General features: G+C 56.5%; 5 protein-coding genes across 5 annotated transcripts; 1 reads left to right on the top strand and 4 right to left on the bottom strand.

Moving 5' to 3' along the window:
* Window positions 1–581: 581 nt before the first annotated feature.
* CCM_04711 (survival factor 1) lies at window positions 582–2570 on the top strand (the record flags this gene model as incomplete). The annotated part of the gene is made up of 6 exons (XM_006669857.1): window positions 582–673; window positions 831–1041; window positions 1125–1171; window positions 1228–1503; window positions 1591–2395; window positions 2457–2570. The coding sequence occupies 6 exons, from the start codon at window positions 582–584 to the stop codon at window positions 2568–2570; spliced, it is 1545 nt and encodes a 514-aa protein (XP_006669920.1).
* A 393-nt stretch (window positions 2571–2963) lies between these two features.
* CCM_04710 (uncharacterized protein) lies at window positions 2964–3886 on the bottom strand (the record flags this gene model as incomplete). The annotated part of the gene is made up of 2 exons (XM_006669856.1): window positions 2964–3357; window positions 3444–3886. 2 exons carry the CDS (start codon window positions 3884–3886, stop codon window positions 2964–2966), a joined length of 837 nt encoding a protein of 278 aa, XP_006669919.1.
* Window positions 3887–4754: 868 nt separating this feature from the next.
* CCM_04709 (1,3-beta-glucanosyltransferase, putative) lies at window positions 4755–6444 on the bottom strand (the record flags this gene model as incomplete). Its single annotated transcript, XM_006669855.1, has 3 exons — window positions 4755–5386; window positions 5457–6291; window positions 6364–6444. 3 exons carry the CDS (start codon window positions 6442–6444, stop codon window positions 4755–4757), a joined length of 1548 nt encoding a protein of 515 aa, XP_006669918.1.
* Window positions 6445–7478: 1034 nt separating this feature from the next.
* On the bottom strand, window positions 7479–10688 carry CCM_04708 (uncharacterized protein; the record flags this gene model as incomplete). The annotated part of the gene is made up of 1 exon (XM_006669854.1): window positions 7479–10688. One exon carries the CDS (start codon window positions 10686–10688, stop codon window positions 7479–7481), a length of 3210 nt encoding a protein of 1069 aa, XP_006669917.1.
* Window positions 10689–12570: 1882 nt separating this feature from the next.
* Window positions 12571–13638, bottom strand: CCM_04707 (IBR domain-containing protein; the record flags this gene model as incomplete). Its single annotated transcript, XM_006669853.1, has 4 exons — window positions 12571–12937; window positions 12993–13087; window positions 13167–13355; window positions 13405–13638. 4 exons carry the CDS (start codon window positions 13636–13638, stop codon window positions 12571–12573), a joined length of 885 nt encoding a protein of 294 aa, XP_006669916.1.
* Window positions 13639–18893: the final 5255 nt, after the last annotated feature.

Here is an 18893-nt window from a genome sequence, read left to right as displayed (position 1 = left end):
CAGCTACCACTTCGAGAATCGATCGCGTAGTTGCTTCGAGGGCTGACCGTGTCGCGATGGCAGGTTGCCAGGTGAAAAAAAAAATGACGTTGATAGAAGTACTACCGCACGGGTAGCGCAACAAAGTAGTGTAATACGGCTACTGAGCTCGTGGCGGTCAATAGCTTGTGCGCAGTTCGCTGTCGCAACACCGTGATGGCAGGAAACAGGATGCGACGAGGCGGTAAAAGAGTCAGTCGCAGATATCCCATAAAAGAGTAGTCGGGCCAGGTCGAGGGAAGTATTGACGGAAGACGCGAGAGGGGTCAACAAAAAAAGGAAAAAAGGAAGAGAGGTCGTACAAGGTGCAGGCGCGCGAGGGGTGGTGATTCTATTGCATGGGCAAAAGTAGCAATCAGGTGCTGAGAAATGATCGGGCAGATGGACTTTTGAAAAAGACAGTGGTTGCCACATCGCGCGCCTCATTGGGTCGTGGCGCTAGCCAGCCACTGATGTCGTGGGGCCTGTCATTTCACCAAGAAAGTTTAGCCTACCCTGTACCTAGATGCCTAGCAAACTGCTGATGTTTACACGAGGCCTATATGAGCTTTGAGGTGATTGGTTTTCGATTCGGTGACGGGCTCAACTCGGATACTTCGGTTTACTCGCGTGCAATTTTCCCCTTGGAAGCGGGGTTACTGTGCATGCGTCGGCGTTGCAGGCTGCCGACCGCCGTACAATGTTAGAGCATGAAAGCTCCGCTACGTCACCGTCGTTGCTATCAGAATAAGCAGCCGTCACACACTGCGCAAAACAAACAAACCATTCGTCCATCACCTCGCACCCTTCAGAACCATATCCGACCAACATCTCCCTGTTCCCAACCTCAAAGCCCAAACCCCACGCTTCCGCTCACTGGAGGCTTTTGTTGCGCCTGAAAACCCCCCCACTACACCCACTCTTGCTGGGCTGCCCCTCCGGCTTTCCAGCTGCAGCGGTGTGAAAGTACAGCGGCTAGGTAGTTATTACCGCCTGGGTCGATCTACATTTGCTGAAAAGATCGTTCGTCTTCTTCCCTCTCTTCCACTTCTTCCTTGCTTCCTGACCGTTCTATTCCCTCCATACTGCCACCCATCTTACCAGAGATTTCGTCAGCCTACAAACTAGCCATGTTCAACTGGGTTCAGCAGCAGTAAGTCGTCGCCCAACCAGCAACACAAGGCCGCCTTTGCCCCTCCCGAAGCTCAGCTACGAAAGCACCACTGCCAAAGAAAACGCCGCTAATCATGGAAATAACCTTGCCCGCAGGATCGCCAATGTCGCTGGCACGCAAGAGCCCATCTACGGATCCTCTGCTATCCGATCGGTGGCCGAGGAGGCCAAGGAGACTCCCTTTACCGAAATCGGCCGCGACGACCTGACGTGGAAAGAGATGGAATGGACCAATGTCGAGACGCAAACGTTTTACTTCATCTCCGACCAAGGCAGAGTCGGCATGGCGCAGGTTATTTACAGCAACGTTGCGTAAGAAAACACTACTACATAACCCAGCCTCCCCCGAGCCTCTGCTCTCAACGCCGGTTTGCTAACGATTTCGCCACCATCACACAGCGGCATCCGCAAGACGTGCCAGTTCAACTCCAAAATCTTCTCCGTCGACGAATCAAAGCCGCACATGTGGTCCTCGACGCCACTCAACAACTTTGAGATTAGCGAGGACAAGGCGTCGTTTTACGCGGACGACTGCGCCCTCGAGCTGTCCGCCGACGGCAACTCGTACACCATCAAGAGTCTCAACGACGAGCACGCCACTGTCAACCTCAAAATCACCAGGAAGGCGCCAGGCTTCCAGGCCGGAAAAACAGGCACCAGTAGCTACGGCACAGACCCCAAGGAGCCCTGGGGTTGGATGCGCCATGCCTTTTGGCCCCGCTGCGCCGTCGAGGGCACCATCACTACGACCGATGAAGGCGCCGTCGACTTTACCGGCCGCGGCTTCTACAGCTACGCCCTGCAGGGCATGAAACCGCACCACGCCGCTGCCCGCTGGAGCTTCCTTCACTTCCAGGGCCCCAGCCACTCGGCCGTCATGATGCAGTTCGTCACGCCTCCATCGTACGGCTGCACAGTCGTAAACGTCGGTGGCATCGCGACCGATAGCGCCATTGTCGGTGCCGGCTGTGACAACACGGCCACAGACAAGGCTGTCGAGGCGGACCCGGAGAGCGGCTGGCCCGCCCCGACTAATGTCGCCTTTGTCTGGCACGCCAAAGACAAGGACGGCAACCCCGTCGAGGCGGAGATTGACGCCGCACTCGGAAAGCGCCTAGACCGCGTCGACGTCATGGCCGAGGTCCCGGCGTTTGTCAAACGCATTGTGGCTGGTGCCGTGGGAACCAAGCCTTATATTTACCAGGTACGCTCGTTTTGTCTTTGACGGACGGCATGTATGATTGACCCGCTAACGAGGGATATAGTATGCCACCAAGGCTACGCTCAAGCTCAAGGCTGGCGGTAAGGAGGTTACCGAGGAGGGTCATGTTTTCAGCGAAGCTACCTTCATCTCGGAGCTCGAGACCCCTTCTGCGTAAGATAATTATTATTTGTTGTTAGAATTTGGATACCACCCTTTTCCCTTTTTAATAATACGCTTGAACGAGTCCACTGCATAGGGGGCAATCAAAGGGGGAGGGCCAAAAAATGTTGGCATTGGATATGAACTCGGTCCCGCAGCGTCATGACGCCCTTCTTCGCAAGATGCAGCTCACCTATTATACACCCTTTTAATACACTGCTCAATATATTACATATGCCCTATTACTGCGGACCGAGGTGGCTGTTGTAAAATTGAATATATTATGTGATGGAGTGGTATTTCTAAAGTGTAACCTCTTTACTTACGCCACCCAGTTCAAGATCTCGTTTCGTTTCGCGTATATGTTGTCTTTTTAAAATAGTACACAAGAACCAGAACAAAATTTGGTTTACTGATTCTTCTTGTCGTCGGTCGTCGTCGATGCATCGTCTCTCTTTTTGCCGGGCGAAGACGCCTCCGCTTCCTGCTTCTTCTGCTCCTCCTTTTTCAACTCTTCTTCGATTTGCCAGACAGCCCTCTCCAGCTCCGTTTCCAGCTCCGGAATGTCGAGCGTGTCCGTGCACGTGCGAATCTGCGTGTGCGTCAGGAAAATCTCCTCCTTGCCGGCGGCATCCATGTTCTTGGCCGCAGGCGACTGCGCGTACACCAGGTCGAGCGCCTTGGACGGCGAGGGCAGCAGCAGCTTCTTCTCAATCAGCCACTGGACGTGCTTGCCGCCGGCTATGGCGCGCCAGTTGGAGAAGGCGCGGTACACGAGGTAAAAGAAGGGCAGGTTTGGTATTCTGGGTTTCCAATCGTGTGCGTTTAGTACAAAGTGCGCCCCGTGTGTGTGTGTGAGCATTTGGGACCAATAAGAAGACAAACTTACACAGGGACAAGCGCAAACGGGAGGGTAATGGGCATGCCGACAAAGCACCACATCATCTGCCGGCGGTGAATCGCCTGGCGCTCCGTCGCGAGCCGCTGGGCGACCGACTCGACGTGCGCCGCGGGAATGACCGACGCGGGAAAGACGAGCTCGACCTTGCCGTCGCCCTGGAGCTCCTCGGCGCGGCGGCGGGCCGACAGCGGCGGGACCGACTTGAGGCCCCATTCGGCAAACGGGATCCGGCGAAACGCGTAGTTGCCGTAGTCGACCACCTTGCGCTGCCAGCCCTTGTCGCGCTTCTCCCAGCCGGCCCACGTGCGCGCCGCAAAGGCGACGCCCTTGTCGAGCAGCGATGCCGCGGCCGCATCCTTGGTCGTGATGCGCAGGCGCTGCGCGTAGAGCAGCGTGCGCCGCGTCGAGACGGGCACGAGAAAGAGGCGCATGGTTTTCGGGGCGGGTTGGGTACGTCCGGGCCCCTAGGTTTTGCGGGTTGGTGATGGGGATAGAACGTAGTTGTCGTTTTCTTCTTTGGCGCAACTCTGTCGCGTGATGGCGTAGAAGCGATTCCTCCAAACGGGGGAGGGTGGCGGCTCTCCCGGCCGGACCTTGCGTTGCCAGCGGAGCCTTTTTGGCTGTTCGGTCGTCGATTGCGCGTGCCGTCCGTTTACTGGGCCATGGTGGCGAGGGGGGAAGTCGAGATGGTTGCCTAACTATGCGGAAATCACTTCTATAACACCCCAAAGCCCAGAAAGAGGAAAAAGTTGACAAGCAGCCGCACCAGTGACGGTGAGAAGAGAAAGGGAAAGGAGGAAAGAGAACATGATGTCAAGAGCAAAGTCTATTTTCTGCCTTGGCTGCAGCGATCGACTTGGATGGCGGGTCGCGGGGACAATGTCTTTCCAGGGGGGCCAGCCATTCGCTGACGCACATGGGCCTGCCGAGCCGCCTCAGTGAACGCGTGCTCAATGTGCCGTTTCGTCGAGGTCCAAGGTCCGAATATGAGTTGGCCCGGCGAGAGGTACTATTTAGCACGATAGCAACATTTTTTTGGTCGCTTGTATTCGGCGTTTCATGTCGTTTTACGGTTTACCTTGAGCGTCGGTAGCAATCCCCTACAGCAATAGGTAATCGAGGCTCCGTCATTGGCAGTGATTGGGAGCGATTGTGGAAACATTAGGTACTCTTTCAAATTAGCATAATTTGTACCGTACATTAATCTACAATCGAGCTACATCCACTAGGTCCCATTTTCACCATTTAACTATCGCTTTCTTCGACTCCTACAGCAGGCAGGCAACAGATGCCCGCCATTTACAGGGCCACCATCGCCGATGCCACCAACGCCACAAACGATGCCACCGAAGCGACAACGGCGTAACCTGGCGCGCCGACCGCCGCGCCCGCATTCTTGTTGGTCGAGTTGCTGCTGCTGTTGCCGGAGGACGCCAGCTTGGAGCAGTCCGTCTTGCCGGAGCCCTTTTGCGTCGTAGCGTTGCCGCCAAACGAGCACGAGTCAGACGCATCCGAGTGCTTGGTGTGGTACGCGCCCAGGACAATGGCCAGCTTCTGCTCGTCCGAGCACATGCTGTAGATGCCGTACTTGCCGGTCGAGGGGTCCCCGGTGATGTTGGCACACACCGACGCGTCGGCGCACGTGTAGTTGAAAATGACGGCGTAGGCCGACTTGTCGAGGTTCTGGACAGGGACGCAGGTCGAGGCGTTGGCGGCGCAGGCGCATGCGGCGTCGTTGGGCGTAGGGGGCAGCGTGGTGCCCACGGCCTCCCAGCTGGAGTTGACCGAGGGGCACGAGGCGGCCTTGTTGGAGGGGCTGTAGCTGGACATGGAGACGCCCTGGGGGTCAATGGCCTTTATGGCCTTCTCTAGCGTGTCAAAGTCGTCGAGCTTGGTCACGGTGCTGTCGCTACTCGAGGCTTTGACGAGACCTGGCATATGCGTGTTAGTGGTGCCAAGGATCGAGGCAATGGGCTGCCCAGGGTTCTTGACCAAACATACCGTAATCATTGTCCTCCTCAAAGTACTCGTAGACGATACCTCCACTCAGAACATCCGTCATGTTCTTAGCATACAAAGCGCCAGTTTCCTGCCACTCGCGCTTGGCGGCACCGCCGGGCTTGTTGCAACCGTACTCGGCAAAGAAGGCGGGGACAGAGTAGGACTGGAAAAAGTCGAGAATGCGGTTGTAGCCCGACGTCTCAAAGTCGGAGTCGCCGCACCATTCGTACACGTTGTATCCGTAAAAGTCAACGCCGGCCATAGCGTCGCCGCAGTTCATGTACTGGGCAATCGTGTCGCGCAGATCCGACGAGTCGTCGGCCGCATAGCCGATGCCGGTGTGATAGCCCTTGTCCTTGACGTACTGCTTCATGTCGCGGACGGCCGCCTTTACGTAGGCCGAGGCGCCCGTGGTAGCGTTGCTGTTGGTGACCTCGTTGCCGACGAAGAAGCCGACGACGTTGGGGTACTTGGCCATGGTGTCGACGACGCTCTGGAAAAAGGTCAGGAGCTCGACATTCCACTGGGGGTCGGCGCGGTTGATGGAAATGGTCGGGTTGCCCAGGTCGGCAATGACGTAGATGCCCGCGTCGGCGAGCAGCTGCATGCAGTCGTCATGGTTGCCCGTGGGGTCGACGCCGTAGGTGCGAATGAGGTTGGTGTTGAGGGACACAAGGTTGGGGATATCGCGCTGGCAGTTGGCCTTGCTCACGAGCGAGTCGATAAAGGTGGCGTTGGTCGTGGGGGCATCGCTACCGCCGGCCGACGAGTCTTGCTGGTAGGCGATGCCGCGAATGATGAATTGCGTGCCATTGGGGTAGAAAAACTTGGATCCCTGCGGCGATTCGAGTGGTTAGCTTGGCGGTCCTCTTATTACTCTCGGTGATCCCTGCAAATCGGATCGTACCTTGATTTGAAGCGAGGGTACATCAGCAGCCATGGCACCCGCGGCAGCCAAGCCGGCGATCAAAGTCTTGGCAGAGACCATATTGGCGAATGCAAGCCGAGATTGGGTTGTGAGGTAGGATATTCACGTCCGCTTGTTTCGCCGCGTAATTGGAACAGGAGAAGCTTGTCCTGGTACGCACTCAAAACGACTGACTGGGTGCAGGGTGGCAAACCAAAGAGCGCAAACGGAAGTCGAATGGCAATGAGACGGACGTAATAGCAGCGCAGCTCCTGTGAATATTGTCGTACTTATAGGATCTCAGCGAGTGGATTGAAAGAGGGAAAGAGGTCGATTTGGAATTAACGCGAGCAGACAAAAAAAGAAGCGAGTGTTTTGCCTGTAAAAAAACAGAGCAACGAGGTCATGAAGAGAAGGCGACGGCAGGTGCAACGTCATGGGACTAGTAACGTATTTATTCTCCCCCCTGATTTCAGCCATATTTAAAAGCCGTTACTAGCAAACCGGCGCAAAGAAACGCTGCATTAGAACTGGGCTGGTTGGCTGGCAAAAGGGAGCAGGCGCCACACAATAGGCCGACTTATCCGTCGTCGCCCGCGCCGGACGTAAAAGCGGCGGCAGATCGATTCTGAGTTCTTTGCCAAGACGTTTGCCAAGCCGGCAGTCTGGATGACCACCTTGGGCGGGGTTTGGGGCGGTGCTTGGTGCTGGGCAGTCGGGAACTGGGGCGTTGCGTCAGCCCCGGATAGTCGGCAACAAACGTTGCCGCTTTTGCGAGGCTTGTCGAGTGCAAGACTACCTGTTAGCCCCGGCGGCGGCACTGATTTGACCTTTGTTGGTCCTACCTTATTTACGAAGTAATTCAAAAGTACGGATACTGGCCGGCAGAGGTGCAAAATACACAGATTGGCGAGGCCCTATATTGTCGCACGCACGCACCACAACAACACCAGGGCTCGAAACAGATACCCAACGTAACATTCCAGACATTTTCCCTCACTGCCTCTATCCTTTCCAACAGTCACATTCCCTGCTTCCGTCACATCGTGTTGCCAACTCAATCAAGGGTATTAGGATGTGATTACTATTCTGCCGGAATGTATACGTATATATATTTATGCTTGTTTCTGCTTCTGCTCCGGCGCCGGACTCTTCCGGCCCGACACTGCGCCCTTGCCGACAATCTTCTCCGTCGCCCACTTCCACGATGACGGGCTCAGCGTGCCGTCGCCTTTCCCGACAGCATCAACCTCCTTCTCCGCGCCAGCCGCTTCTGCGTCGCTGTTATCATCGCTGTCGACCCAGTCGCGCTCGCTCCACGTTACTGGGGATGCGCCACCGTTGGCGAGCCAGGAGTGGGCATCGCTATCGGGACTCTTGGGTAGCAGAAGCGCCGGGACAGCATCGCGCAAACCGGCGCCCTCGTCACCGGCTACACTGTCATCAATGATCAACGTCGCCGCGAGTTCCTCGCTCAGGTGTTTTGTCTCGCAGCCGTGGGCGTCCGGGGGTTGGTTGGCGTCCAGCGCGCGCTCACCCAGGTGCTCGTCTTCGGTCGCCATGCGCGCAATCACAGAGTCGCTAAAGTGTACGTCAACCATGTGCTTCATGACGGGCCACCCGTAGGCGTTGGCAAACATGCGGCGCACGATGATGTTGTTGTGGGCGTCGGGCTCGAGCTTAACGAGGACCTTGCGCCACGCGAGACCCTTGTGATAGCCGCGCGCAATCTTTTCCTCCACGCGCATGCCGGAGCCGTCAACCACTTCGTTCGGCTGCTTGTCCGGGCTGGTGTGTGCGGTATCGTCGTAGTCTTTGGTAGAGGCCATCGAGTCTTCGTGATTGATTGTCGGGTATGGGGAGGATGATCCGCTCTCCGTCGGCTTTGGCGACTGAGACGACTTGAACGTCTTGCGCATGAGCGAAGACGTGTTGCGCCGTTTTAGAGGCGGAGGAGGAATGTCAGAGGGCTGGTACACTCTATCATGGAAGATGGTTCTTGGCCGCTTCGACGGGTCGACCAAGAAGTCGACATCTGGCATTTTGGGATTCAAAAGATCCCCAGCCGATTCGAAAAAGGTTGTCTTGGGAGGCGCCATCACACCACCAAACTCGCCCCCTTCGAATTCGTGACCAGTCGTGGCCTTTGTGGACTTGGATACATCGGATGTGCTTGAACTCGAAGTTTTCGACTGCGAATCCAACATGACGGTTTGTGCTCGTCGAATCATCTTCTTTTGCTTCTTAGACATGATGTCTGGCTTCGGCGGCTCGCTGCTCTTAAAAAGGTTGAAAAGGCTCGATAGCGGGCTTTGTATAGATAATGCGCTCGGTGACTCCAGGTGCTGACTGCCTTCACTAAACGGCGTCGATATAGACCGTATACTGGCCCTGTCGTCCTCGTCCATGGTCTGTTCATCCGGCTGCGGCACCTGCTGTGCATTGTCTCGAGGTGTAGTAGCGCCAGACTCTTGGCCCGCTTCAACGGCAAGCTGATGCTTTACCTTGGCAGTAGACATGCTTGAACCTGTCAGTTCAGCCCAACCGAACCCAACAACCGTCTCGACAAGGCCCGCATCCCGACGCGCCTTTTCAACGCGCCCTAGACCCTGCCAGTCCAAGAATAAAAGACAGCTTGTCCTTAGCGGAACAATACCATCATTGACGACATTTGAGTACGTGGTCCTGTTTCTAAACTTCTTCAGCGCCGTATGCGCCGGCCCAGTAGGCAGAATACGCAACAAGGGCTTCGAGTCAGGCTGGCTGTCGCCGTAGACGGTCTTGTGTGCCGATTCGCCGAGATTGCCAACTATGGCGCCCCAGCCGTTTCGGGCAATTGTGGGAGCTCTCCAAGTTAAGCCCAAGTCTTTGCCTGTTCGTCCCACAAGGCCAAAATCCAAAGCGAACTTGACATAGACAGGATTCTCGTTGCTCAGGCCAAGAAAGGGAGACGCAAGAGCGATGAAGTTGACGGGACGAATGAGGTCGAAGAACTTGGGCGAGTGCTTCTGGATATATGCAACAGCATAGGTCTGGACGAGGCCACCTAGAGAATGCCCGATAAAGCTGATGCTGGATATCGTGTAGGGTCGGGTAGGATCTCTGCCGCGGATCGTCGTGTCTTCTGATACCTTGCTATGTTTATGTGCTTGCTTGAATATGTGCTGCTTGAGCAAGTCCTCGTTGTCAAAGTTCTTGATCAGCGTTTCGCCGGCGGATTTTCCGAGGGGAATAAACGGTTGATCCGGGTAGGTGATGGCCAAAACATATCGTGCAAGTCGTTTGCCAAGATACTTGATTCCCTTTTCTGTTTTTGTCGCGTTGCCAGAGTATCCACGAACGACAACTTGTTCGTCGTCGTCGTCCTCGGCTGCATCAACAGGCAACCCAGCATCTTCTCGTTCCTTTTGTCGCCTCGCCTTGGCATCCACCTTTGCTTGTTTCGCCGCGGCATCAATAGATTCCTTCATATAAAGCATATCTGCGCCGAGATTACTGTGCAGCCCATGCGTGAGCAAGACTAGATGAACCTTTTTCTGCTTTCGCACGGGTTTGTCGTTGACGGTTTCGGGGTCGCCAGTCTTGGCCACGCTTTCAACCGGTTTGTCGGCGCCGCCTTTGTTTTCATGAGCGCGCTTTTCGCCGAGATCGTCCCAGCCCGGAAGTCGAGGTGTGTTCCAAAGCGTTGCTGTATCCTCGACTTTGAGCTTCACAGCGCGGGAGAATATACCCTGAGGCTGCGCTGGGTGATGGCCATCCTTGGCACCTATACTTTGCTGGTGGTCGGTTAGCTTGCCAGCACGCATGTTCTGGCTGCCTTGGACAGCTGAAGCTTGGCTGAGGTTTAGCGACTTCTGATCGCGCCCAACGACGACCTCGTATGACACGGCCGCAGAGGTCGAGAACATGATCTGGGAGGAGATCTCGATGACCCAACTGGCACATTCCGCGTTGTGGGCGGCGTCCTTGCCAAACGTGCTGCCGTTGCCACCGATGCCGGCCGACTGTCTTATATCGTCGGGGACGAGGAGCTCGCACTCCCAGGAGCCGCCGGCCTTGACCATGGGCTGGAACTCGGGGACGCCATACCGGTGCGGGTCGGGAAACTTTTCGTAGGGTCGAAAGGCGGAGGGATAGGCGGCGACGGAGAGGGTGTACGGGCCGTGGACAAAAGCGGCGCGCAGGGCAATGGCCGCCGTGTTGCGGATGCGGACAAAGAGCTTCTCGGGCGAGGGCAGGATGCGGTCCTGGGACGGGGTGTAGGTCACGGTGTATCGGATGACCTCGCCAATCTTGACGGTCCCGACCTGGTGGAGGAGAAGCATGGCCTCGGTCGCCGGGAGGAAGCCCGCGAGGGCGGCAGAGCTGGGAATGGGGGGTTCGGAGATTTGTTTGAGGATTGGACCGGAGGCTGAGTTGGTGTGGCCAGAGCGGGCTACTTGGCACGTGCGTGCTTGTATTTGGATTCGATGCTATGGGAGGCGATGCAACGGCGGCATTTCTGGGGTAATGCGGAGTTGGACGCTGAAAGACGGCGTTCTAGGGCGATACGAAGGTCTTGAGTTTGCCAGAAAAAAAAGGAGGAAAGCTTGGTAAGTAGGCAAGGGAGATGAGATGATGATTGATCTGATTGAGGGGCATGGCCACGGATCACGGATGAAGCGGGAACCCTCGTGACTGGTTGAAGGATTTCGGGTGCCATAGATGGCTGAGAGGAATCGTTACAGTGGATTTGGGGGGCTTGTTATTAGAGACCACCTGTAGCGGCTCGAAGACGCCGCCAATGATGACGCCTGGAAGCGCTAAACGATAGCAGACACATCGCTGTAGCCGCCCCCTAAAGATCCCCTGATAGAGGCCGCCAGCGCACCGACCAGCCCATTCATCGGCTGCGGCCCTGATAAGTGATAAGTGCTTGCATTGGTGGCTTGCAGCACCTAGCCGGCCCCGACGGCTCTGGTCTTTCTAATCACGAAGCCTAACGTCATGACGTAATTCTTCACATGCACGCTTGCCCAAGCTCCTGCAGCTTCCATCAAATTCAGTCACAAACACCAAAAGGGTAACCCTAACCATCAGCCGTCGGATATAGAGGCTTTTGAAAAGCCACCACAACAAGTTGGTAGGTCGATAAATGATGCCCTTTGCCAAACCAATATTGCTATTCTCCATCTAGATTGTACATGCCTCCGGGCCTTTGTTTACCCAAAAGTGCCATCAAAAGCTGTGGCTGCTTCGCTCACGTCTGTGCGCAACACCGATCCAAAAATGCGGCTGCAGTCGTCAAATCGTTATACATTCCCAGCAAAACAAGAAAAAAGAAAGACGCCGATTTCCATCAGCAGCGCGCCCGCACCCCTTAAACATGACCAATAACCGACTCCCCATCTGGTACGCCCGGTTCGATATAACCTCTCCACTCCGCCACGCGGCCCATGCCCCGATCCTTGCCGTTCAAGCCGGCCATGGCAGAACTGCGCGGCGGCTCAACGCTCGCGCGGCGCCCTCGCGGCGGTGCGTGAATGGCTGCCTCGTCCTCGTAGCGCCGCGACGTGCGGGCGGGGACTGTGCGCTCCGACCGCGCTCGCTGCGGCGACCGCGCCGGCGCCCGCCCAAACTCCCGCTCGTCCACGAAACGCTGGTGCCCGTACGAGCCGCGTCGCAGCGGCAGGTCCTCGTAGCCTGTCGAGTAGCGCAGCGGCGGCGCAACCGGCGAGGGCTGCCGCGCGCTCCGGCTTCGCGTCGAGTTTTGGCGCTCCAAGCCCGGCCCGTAGCCCCGGGCGCGGTTGACGTCCGAAAGGTAGCTGGCGCCCCGGTCAAACGACGAGGGCGGCCGCGATGGAAGTGCGCCGTGATCTCTTCGGTAGCTCTCGTTCATGTGGTGTCCTGCCGAGTTGCCGAGCCCCGTTATGCTCCCTATCCCTCCCATCATGTCGTACTCGCTGTCGTGCTGCATGTTTCTCGCCACTACTCGATCGCGGAGCTCCTGCAACCGACGCGACCGCATCTCTTCACTATATGTTTGTTGATGCTGTCCGGCGTGACCTGGGATATTCATATCCAAGTTATCGGGGCCCATCGCGTTGTGATTGAACCACGGACAATTACAACCCTTCCACTTGACACCACATTTCATACAGAACTCGGCACCACAACGACTACCAACAGTTAGTTACTTGGTGCTGTTCTCAGTACGTCACAATGGACTCACCAGGTCATGTGGTTGCAACCTTCTCGCAGCTCAACCACGGCTTGGCATCGATAACATCGCTTCCAACCCTCGTCTTGGGCCTGGCTGAGAAACTTGTTGGTAGCCTCGTCATTTGGGCATGTTGTTGAAGAGTGATAGTTTAAGCCGCAGGAGCCGCAGACCTTTGTCTTGCAGCGGCCGCATCGCGCTACCTTGCGACCATTTTCTCTCCGAATCGAGTCGGGCATGATCCACTCGCCGCATTTCCGGGACGGACAGTAAAGACGGTTGCGCGTGGTATACTCGGAAAACTTGCGATTCCAAATCTTTTTGAAGTCTGCATCAAAAAGCTGCTCCACGTAGCGGAGCGGAATGGGTTCTTGACTGCAACATCGAGGCGGCATGTGCTGCGGGTCAGTGGTGGACATGCGAAACAGACGGCGGAGACACGAGTTGCACATTCGATGACCACATTTCAAATCGGCGGTCCTTGACGGCGATGTCTCCTCGAGACATGCGACGCACGAAGCCGGCCTGCTAGGCTTCTCTGACCGCGATCGCCTTTCTCGCCTGGGTGGCTTTTCCGGAGACGCGGCACGATTCGACGACCCACCTCCAAACCACCGACTGAATCGACTTGTTGACCGACTTCTTCGGGAAGAAGTCGAGTCTCTGCGTGAGGGAGCTGGACCGTAGGCAAGATCTGCAGCCTCCCTTTGACCGCGGGAACTGACGGGGGGGCGCGATTCTTCAATAATGTGAGGGGTATGATGACGACTCTTTCTGGAAGACTCGCTTCGTTCTGGAGTCCTTACTGAGCTTTGTCGGCCATACGAGTCGCGATCACTCACAGACCGTCGCTGTCGGTCAAGTTCCTCGGCGCTAACGTGGCGACCACGCTCTCTTGAATGATAACGCCTGTCATCCTCGTATGCGGACGCGTAGTCGTACACTGAGCCTCGGCGTGGCGACGAGTAAGATGCTACTCGATCTGAATAATCGCGTTCTCTGCCTCTATCATCGTCGTAGACGTAGGAAGACCTCGCATAGGGGTTAGAGGGTTGTTGAACTATTCGAGCAGGCATGGTCTGGGGTGTGGCGCGTAAATGTCATGAACATGTGGCAGGCGGCCCCGAATTGATGTTGAGCGTAGACAGGTTGCCGTGTAGCAAGTAAAGAGGCCTTGGGCGTTGCGAGAACGGGCGCTTGTCGCCGATATGCACTCGTTTCAGCCCGATGAAGATGGCTTCCAACGCCCAAAAAAAATGGTGAGAAAAAGCCACCGGCTGGTAGCGTCGAGTGGTGTCAGGCCGCGGGCCCCAATCAGTCCAGAAGTGGCGTTATATGGTGGCTATGCGGTGAATGGCTGCGCAGCTGTCATGGAAAAGGCAAGAACTGGATAGTGCCCTGCAGGTAGATGCTGCCGGTGGTGTCGAAAATGCTGGGGGACGTCTCTGATGCTGGAGATATATAGCAAACAGCCGTGGGGGTTATTCATAAAGCTGGACTGTCAGGCCAGCCACGTCAGAACGGCAAGGAATTTAGAAATCGGAGTTGGACAACGCAGGTAGCAGCTGACGGATGCTTTGAGTTGATGAGCGCACAAGAGTTTCTGTGCTGCGCAAACGTTGCTGACAGTGCTTGCAGTGCCGATGGTCGGTGTGGTGGGTGATGATGAAGAAAAAGGGACCCTGCCTGGCGTTCCCCCGCGTGAGCTGCAAGACGTGTGGAGTCGCACCAGGTAATGGGAAGAACAAAAGGGCAACGGATTGAGTCACGAAACAGGTTTTCTCCCGAGTAATTATAAAAAAACAAGACGGAAAAGAAATAGAAAAAGACTAATGTTGCTGGGCGCGTATGCTGGCCGACCCCTAGTTGCGTTGGGTCACGAAAAGTCGGTGGTTGGCTGTGAGAAGTTAGCCTATGCGTCACGTGTGGGCTGGGGGTTCCCAGCGAGAAGCACCGCCCAGCGACAGCGACGAGCACAAACGAGGCACAACCAAGGACGAGACGAGAACAGCGAGAAACGGCCTAAAACTGCTACCTTGGCTAGGTAGCGACGGACAACGCATGCGGTTCCAACCTGCCAAGACCCTCCGTGTCCCCTGATGAAAGGGACGGGACAGGGATGCGGGCCGCTCATTGACATCGTTACAATGGCTTACTTCCAACCAGTGATGTGGCCAGAGCGACATGTGTGTGTTGCCACTGGCCCCTGACCGAATCGCCTGGCTGGACAAGCCAAACTCGGGAACAGGCAGCACCAGACTAGCGACCAGGGAAAAAAAAAAGGGCCTGGGCGATCATGTGTAGTGAGCGCATGCATGACCACCACGCCACTGGAGGTGGCAGTGGACAGACAGACGTGACACCGTCTGCGGGATATTTCATCTGGTTCCCTCTTATATCCTGCTGGCGTTGGAGTCATAGTCGGCCCAGGCACAGAAGTCCCTCGCTCGTCACACTTGACATGCGGCATCAACAAGCGTGAACGCTCCCGGGCTCACATGGCACTAAGACAAGTCGGCAATGGTGACGTCTTGCGCCGCGGTGGTGTTACGCAAAGGTGTCATTCAAAGACCAGGGCAAAAATAGACAAAGCAATCGACCAGACCTTGGTGCATGGACGTCTGCACGAGCTCTGCTTTCCACCTGCGCCTCCCCGCGACCTCACCATCGTCCTCCTTCATCTCACACTTCTACCCCCGTTAGGTAAAGCCGATACATTTCACAAAGATGGCCAGAGGCTGTACCGAGTCTGCAAAGTGGCATAACGGTGTACTAATCAAACCTTATCTAGATACATTTATACGAAGCTCCCCGGGGCCGGACCCCTCGGCTCTATTCCATCAACACGCTGCCTGGCGAAACAGTTGCGCGGGGCCGGTCGCTGCACGCATTGTGCCAGCAAGAACCAGCACTGGAATCTTGACGCATCTGTCGGGAGTCTGGCTCGTCGTTTGCGTCGTCTGGGCACTTGTTCATGGGAATGCAGGTGCCAATCTAGTTTTGGTCCGAGTTAGTTCTCTTGATACAGGCATCTGCAAAAAAGGGACTGGTGGTCCAACATACTCTGTCCCGAAGGTATCCCGACTGGCACCAGCATCCGCCGCCGCAGCGCACAGCGTCGCAGGTGCTGTCTCCGCAGCTTTCGCACACCGGGCCGCAGTCGTGCCGCACCTCGTTGACCTGGTCGCCATGTTAATAACCAATGCAGTGCAATATAGCGCGGCCGCTGTCCTTGGACGGGGTTAGACGCTCACTTACACCGCAGTCCTGAGACCAAACGCCGAGTGCCAACAACACAACGGCCAACGGAAGGAAACTTTTCATGGTGATGGATAAGAATATTCTGCAACTGCAAAGGTACAGATTGTCTGCAAGTCTCTTGGTTCTTGGGCCTCCGGAATACTCATTTTGAACATGATTCCGACGACTACTTATACGAAGCCACGGCGAGTTTCCCGTTTCAATGTCTGCGCGTGTCTCACGGGCACATTCGACATATTCCCAGCGCCATGACAGCCTATGGCCAACGGGCTAAGCGAGTACGCATCACGGAACGTCCGTCTAGGCTGCGCGAGGCTGCCGCGTGTGGGCTTTTGCGACAAACCCTCGCCAAGGAGGCAGACACCTCTCTGCCTCTCCAACAGACACAGAATGTCACATTTTGCCTTCCTTTTTTTTGCTGCCTCGAAAAACTCTCCGCTGCGGCGACGGGTGAGACAAAGGCTGAACGTTGCAGTGCGCCGCAAGTTTGTTGTTGGCTGCCTTTGCATGACCAGTCTGTTTTGCGGTGCTGACCGAGAGCCCTGCCCCGTTCTCACCAGGCTCGGAAGCCACTTGAGAAAATTGTCCGAGAGAGAATGCAATGCCTTTTAGACCGGCTCTTGAAAGAGTGAAATTTGGCCTGGCCTTGGTGAGTCAAAGTTCGCAGGTTGGTAGGCTCAACCCGTATTGCTAGCTACCTTGGACGCCAACTACAATTCAATACCACAGCCGTACAAAGGAGATTGTAAAAAGGAACTGGAGAGACACACGAATAGGAAAAGCGTCTTCGAGTAGTTGTCGCACAGCATGAACCGCTGCAGAAGTCAGCCCAAGTCTCACAACACATCAGTCTGCAGTGTGAATGGAATCCAGTTGCTCACATCTGCGCAGATCCGCCCAACGGTTGCATCAAAGTAGCGCTCGTCTACCGCTCCGGCTTTTACTATACACTAGACAAGAAGAACACTACAACGAGAAGGTAGGGAGGGGGGGGGGGGGGGGGGGGCATGGTCCTTCATGATGACGGCCTCACAAAAGCGTGGCTTATCGCGTAGCTGTGTGGCTGACTCTGCCTCGAGGTTGCAGAGTAACATCGTTTCAATAGAAAAAAACGCAAATGATCCATTTGCGGAGAAGAGAGCTATAGGATACTCCGACAAGGCAACGAGTGCGCCTTGAATCTCAGATCTATACGTCCGGTCTTGCCTATACGTCCGGTCTTGCCTATACGTCCGGTCTTGCCTCTCTGGCGCTTCCCGTCGGCGGCCAACAGCAGAGCAGTGAGTAAGCACTGGTCAGCCAAGTGTGCGGCGGGCTCCGACGATCACGCCGCAGGTGACAACGACGGTACTATTTGAAAGGGGCCCCCGAAAAACAAGACCAGTTTGCGTACAGTGCGGCAGCGCACAATTGTTGCCGGGACTAGCCAAACAAAAGGCGCTCTTGTCTATAGTCTGTTTGGCACGGCTCGCTACCTAACAAACGGTTCGCCGCCAGCGCCCGCCCTCGTCAGCCTTCTCTCCTCGCGGCGGGGGATGATCTCCGGTCGGAGACCCCATTAGGAAAACAGGCGGCAACGAGGCCGGCCATGTGTCCGAGCTTGCTAGGCTCTTGCTACGCCTAATTTTAGCGGGCGCCCCGGAAATCCGGAAGCTCTCCCAATGGGAACGGCGCCCCGGCAAGGTGTCCTGCAAGCGCCGACGCATAGATTCGTCCCCCCTGCACAACCCAGCGGCTGATCTGAGAACCAGTAGATCAGCCCAATGTTGGCAAAGAAAATATCTAGTATTCTCTTCCCCCAATGCGCCGGCTTGCTGCCGCGCTATGCGCTCTGCAAAGGTTCTGGCCCTTTGTGCATGTTTCACTTTCGCTGCATGCCGAGTCGTCGGGCACGGGTATAGGCATCTTGGGCAGCGGCGCGCAGATGCAACGCCAACCCAATGTCAAACTAGTTATTCGTCATTCCTGCTTGGACGCGGTGCACGCCAACTCGTCTGCGTCTCTTGTCTCAGAAACGCACGCCGGCGCACTTCAGCCTCCTTGACAATGTCGGCTGCCAGGTTGATGCTGGGTGCCAGCACGGCATAGCGACCAAGCTCGTCTATGACTTGCTGTATGATCTTATCCAGGGCAGCGCTGTCGGGCACTAGACTCAGCACCAGGTCTTGCAGCGATGGCGACATGGTTGCGCCCATGATGAGCAGCGACTGCGAGGCCATGGAGAGCGCGCCTTGCCAGGTGTAGGGCATGTGCCCAGCATGACTGTGGACTCGATTAGCACTTGTGACTTTGTAAACGATGTTTTGCAACAAGCTTCTGCAAAAAAAGAGAAGAAAACAAAAGGATGGCGACGTACTGTTCAGAAATGTGTTCCAATTGCCGCACCGAGGCGTCTAGACATTTGCGGCAGCCCTCGCGCACGAGGGGCTCAGCAATGGCCCGCGCGTCCTGCAGAACGCAGTGCGTGTAGGGCCGGTAGATGATGACCTTGCACGCGTAGTAGCGCAGCTTCAGGACGGTCTGGACCGGATCCCGCAGCGGCACGCGCGCAAACGAAAACTGCAGCGGCGGCGGCAGGCCCTCGTACCACTGCGTGAGCTGGTAGTCGAGCTCTGCCACGACGGGCCCCAGGTTGCTCGTCTTTGCGAAGGCGTCGTCCGAGTACAGCAGCTGACTGACCCTGTTGAGCAGCCTGCGCAGCGCAATCTCGGCCAGAAAGTACCACAGCTCGTCGGCCGCGACGGGCTCGTCCTCGTCGCCGTCACCCACGAAGCCGCCCGGCAGGCCAACCTGCTCTTCAAACTGCGCGACGCCCGAGTGCGGCAGGTTCAGCTCCGCCAGGAGGTCGCTCTCAAACAGCAGCGTGTTCCAGTAGATGCGCTGGACCAGCTCCGCCTCGGGCCCGCCGCCGACGCGCCGGCCCGGCGCCATGAGCAGCAGCTGCAGCTTGGCGCTCGCGCTGCCCAACAGGCTCCAGGCTTCGAGCGGGCGCGCGAGGTAGAAGAGGTACGCGGCTGCCAGCAGGTGACACTGCGCGGCGGCGGCGCTGCTGACCGTCAGCAGACCGGGG

Source organism: Cordyceps militaris, assembly GCF_000225605.1.
Source record: "Cordyceps militaris CM01 unplaced genomic scaffold CCM_S00003, whole genome shotgun sequence".
NCBI classification, from domain to species: domain Eukaryota; kingdom Fungi; phylum Ascomycota; class Sordariomycetes; order Hypocreales; family Cordycipitaceae; genus Cordyceps; species Cordyceps militaris.
The sequence above is the reverse complement of the archived record's forward strand: the minus strand, read 5'-3'. Positions and strand labels throughout refer to the sequence as shown.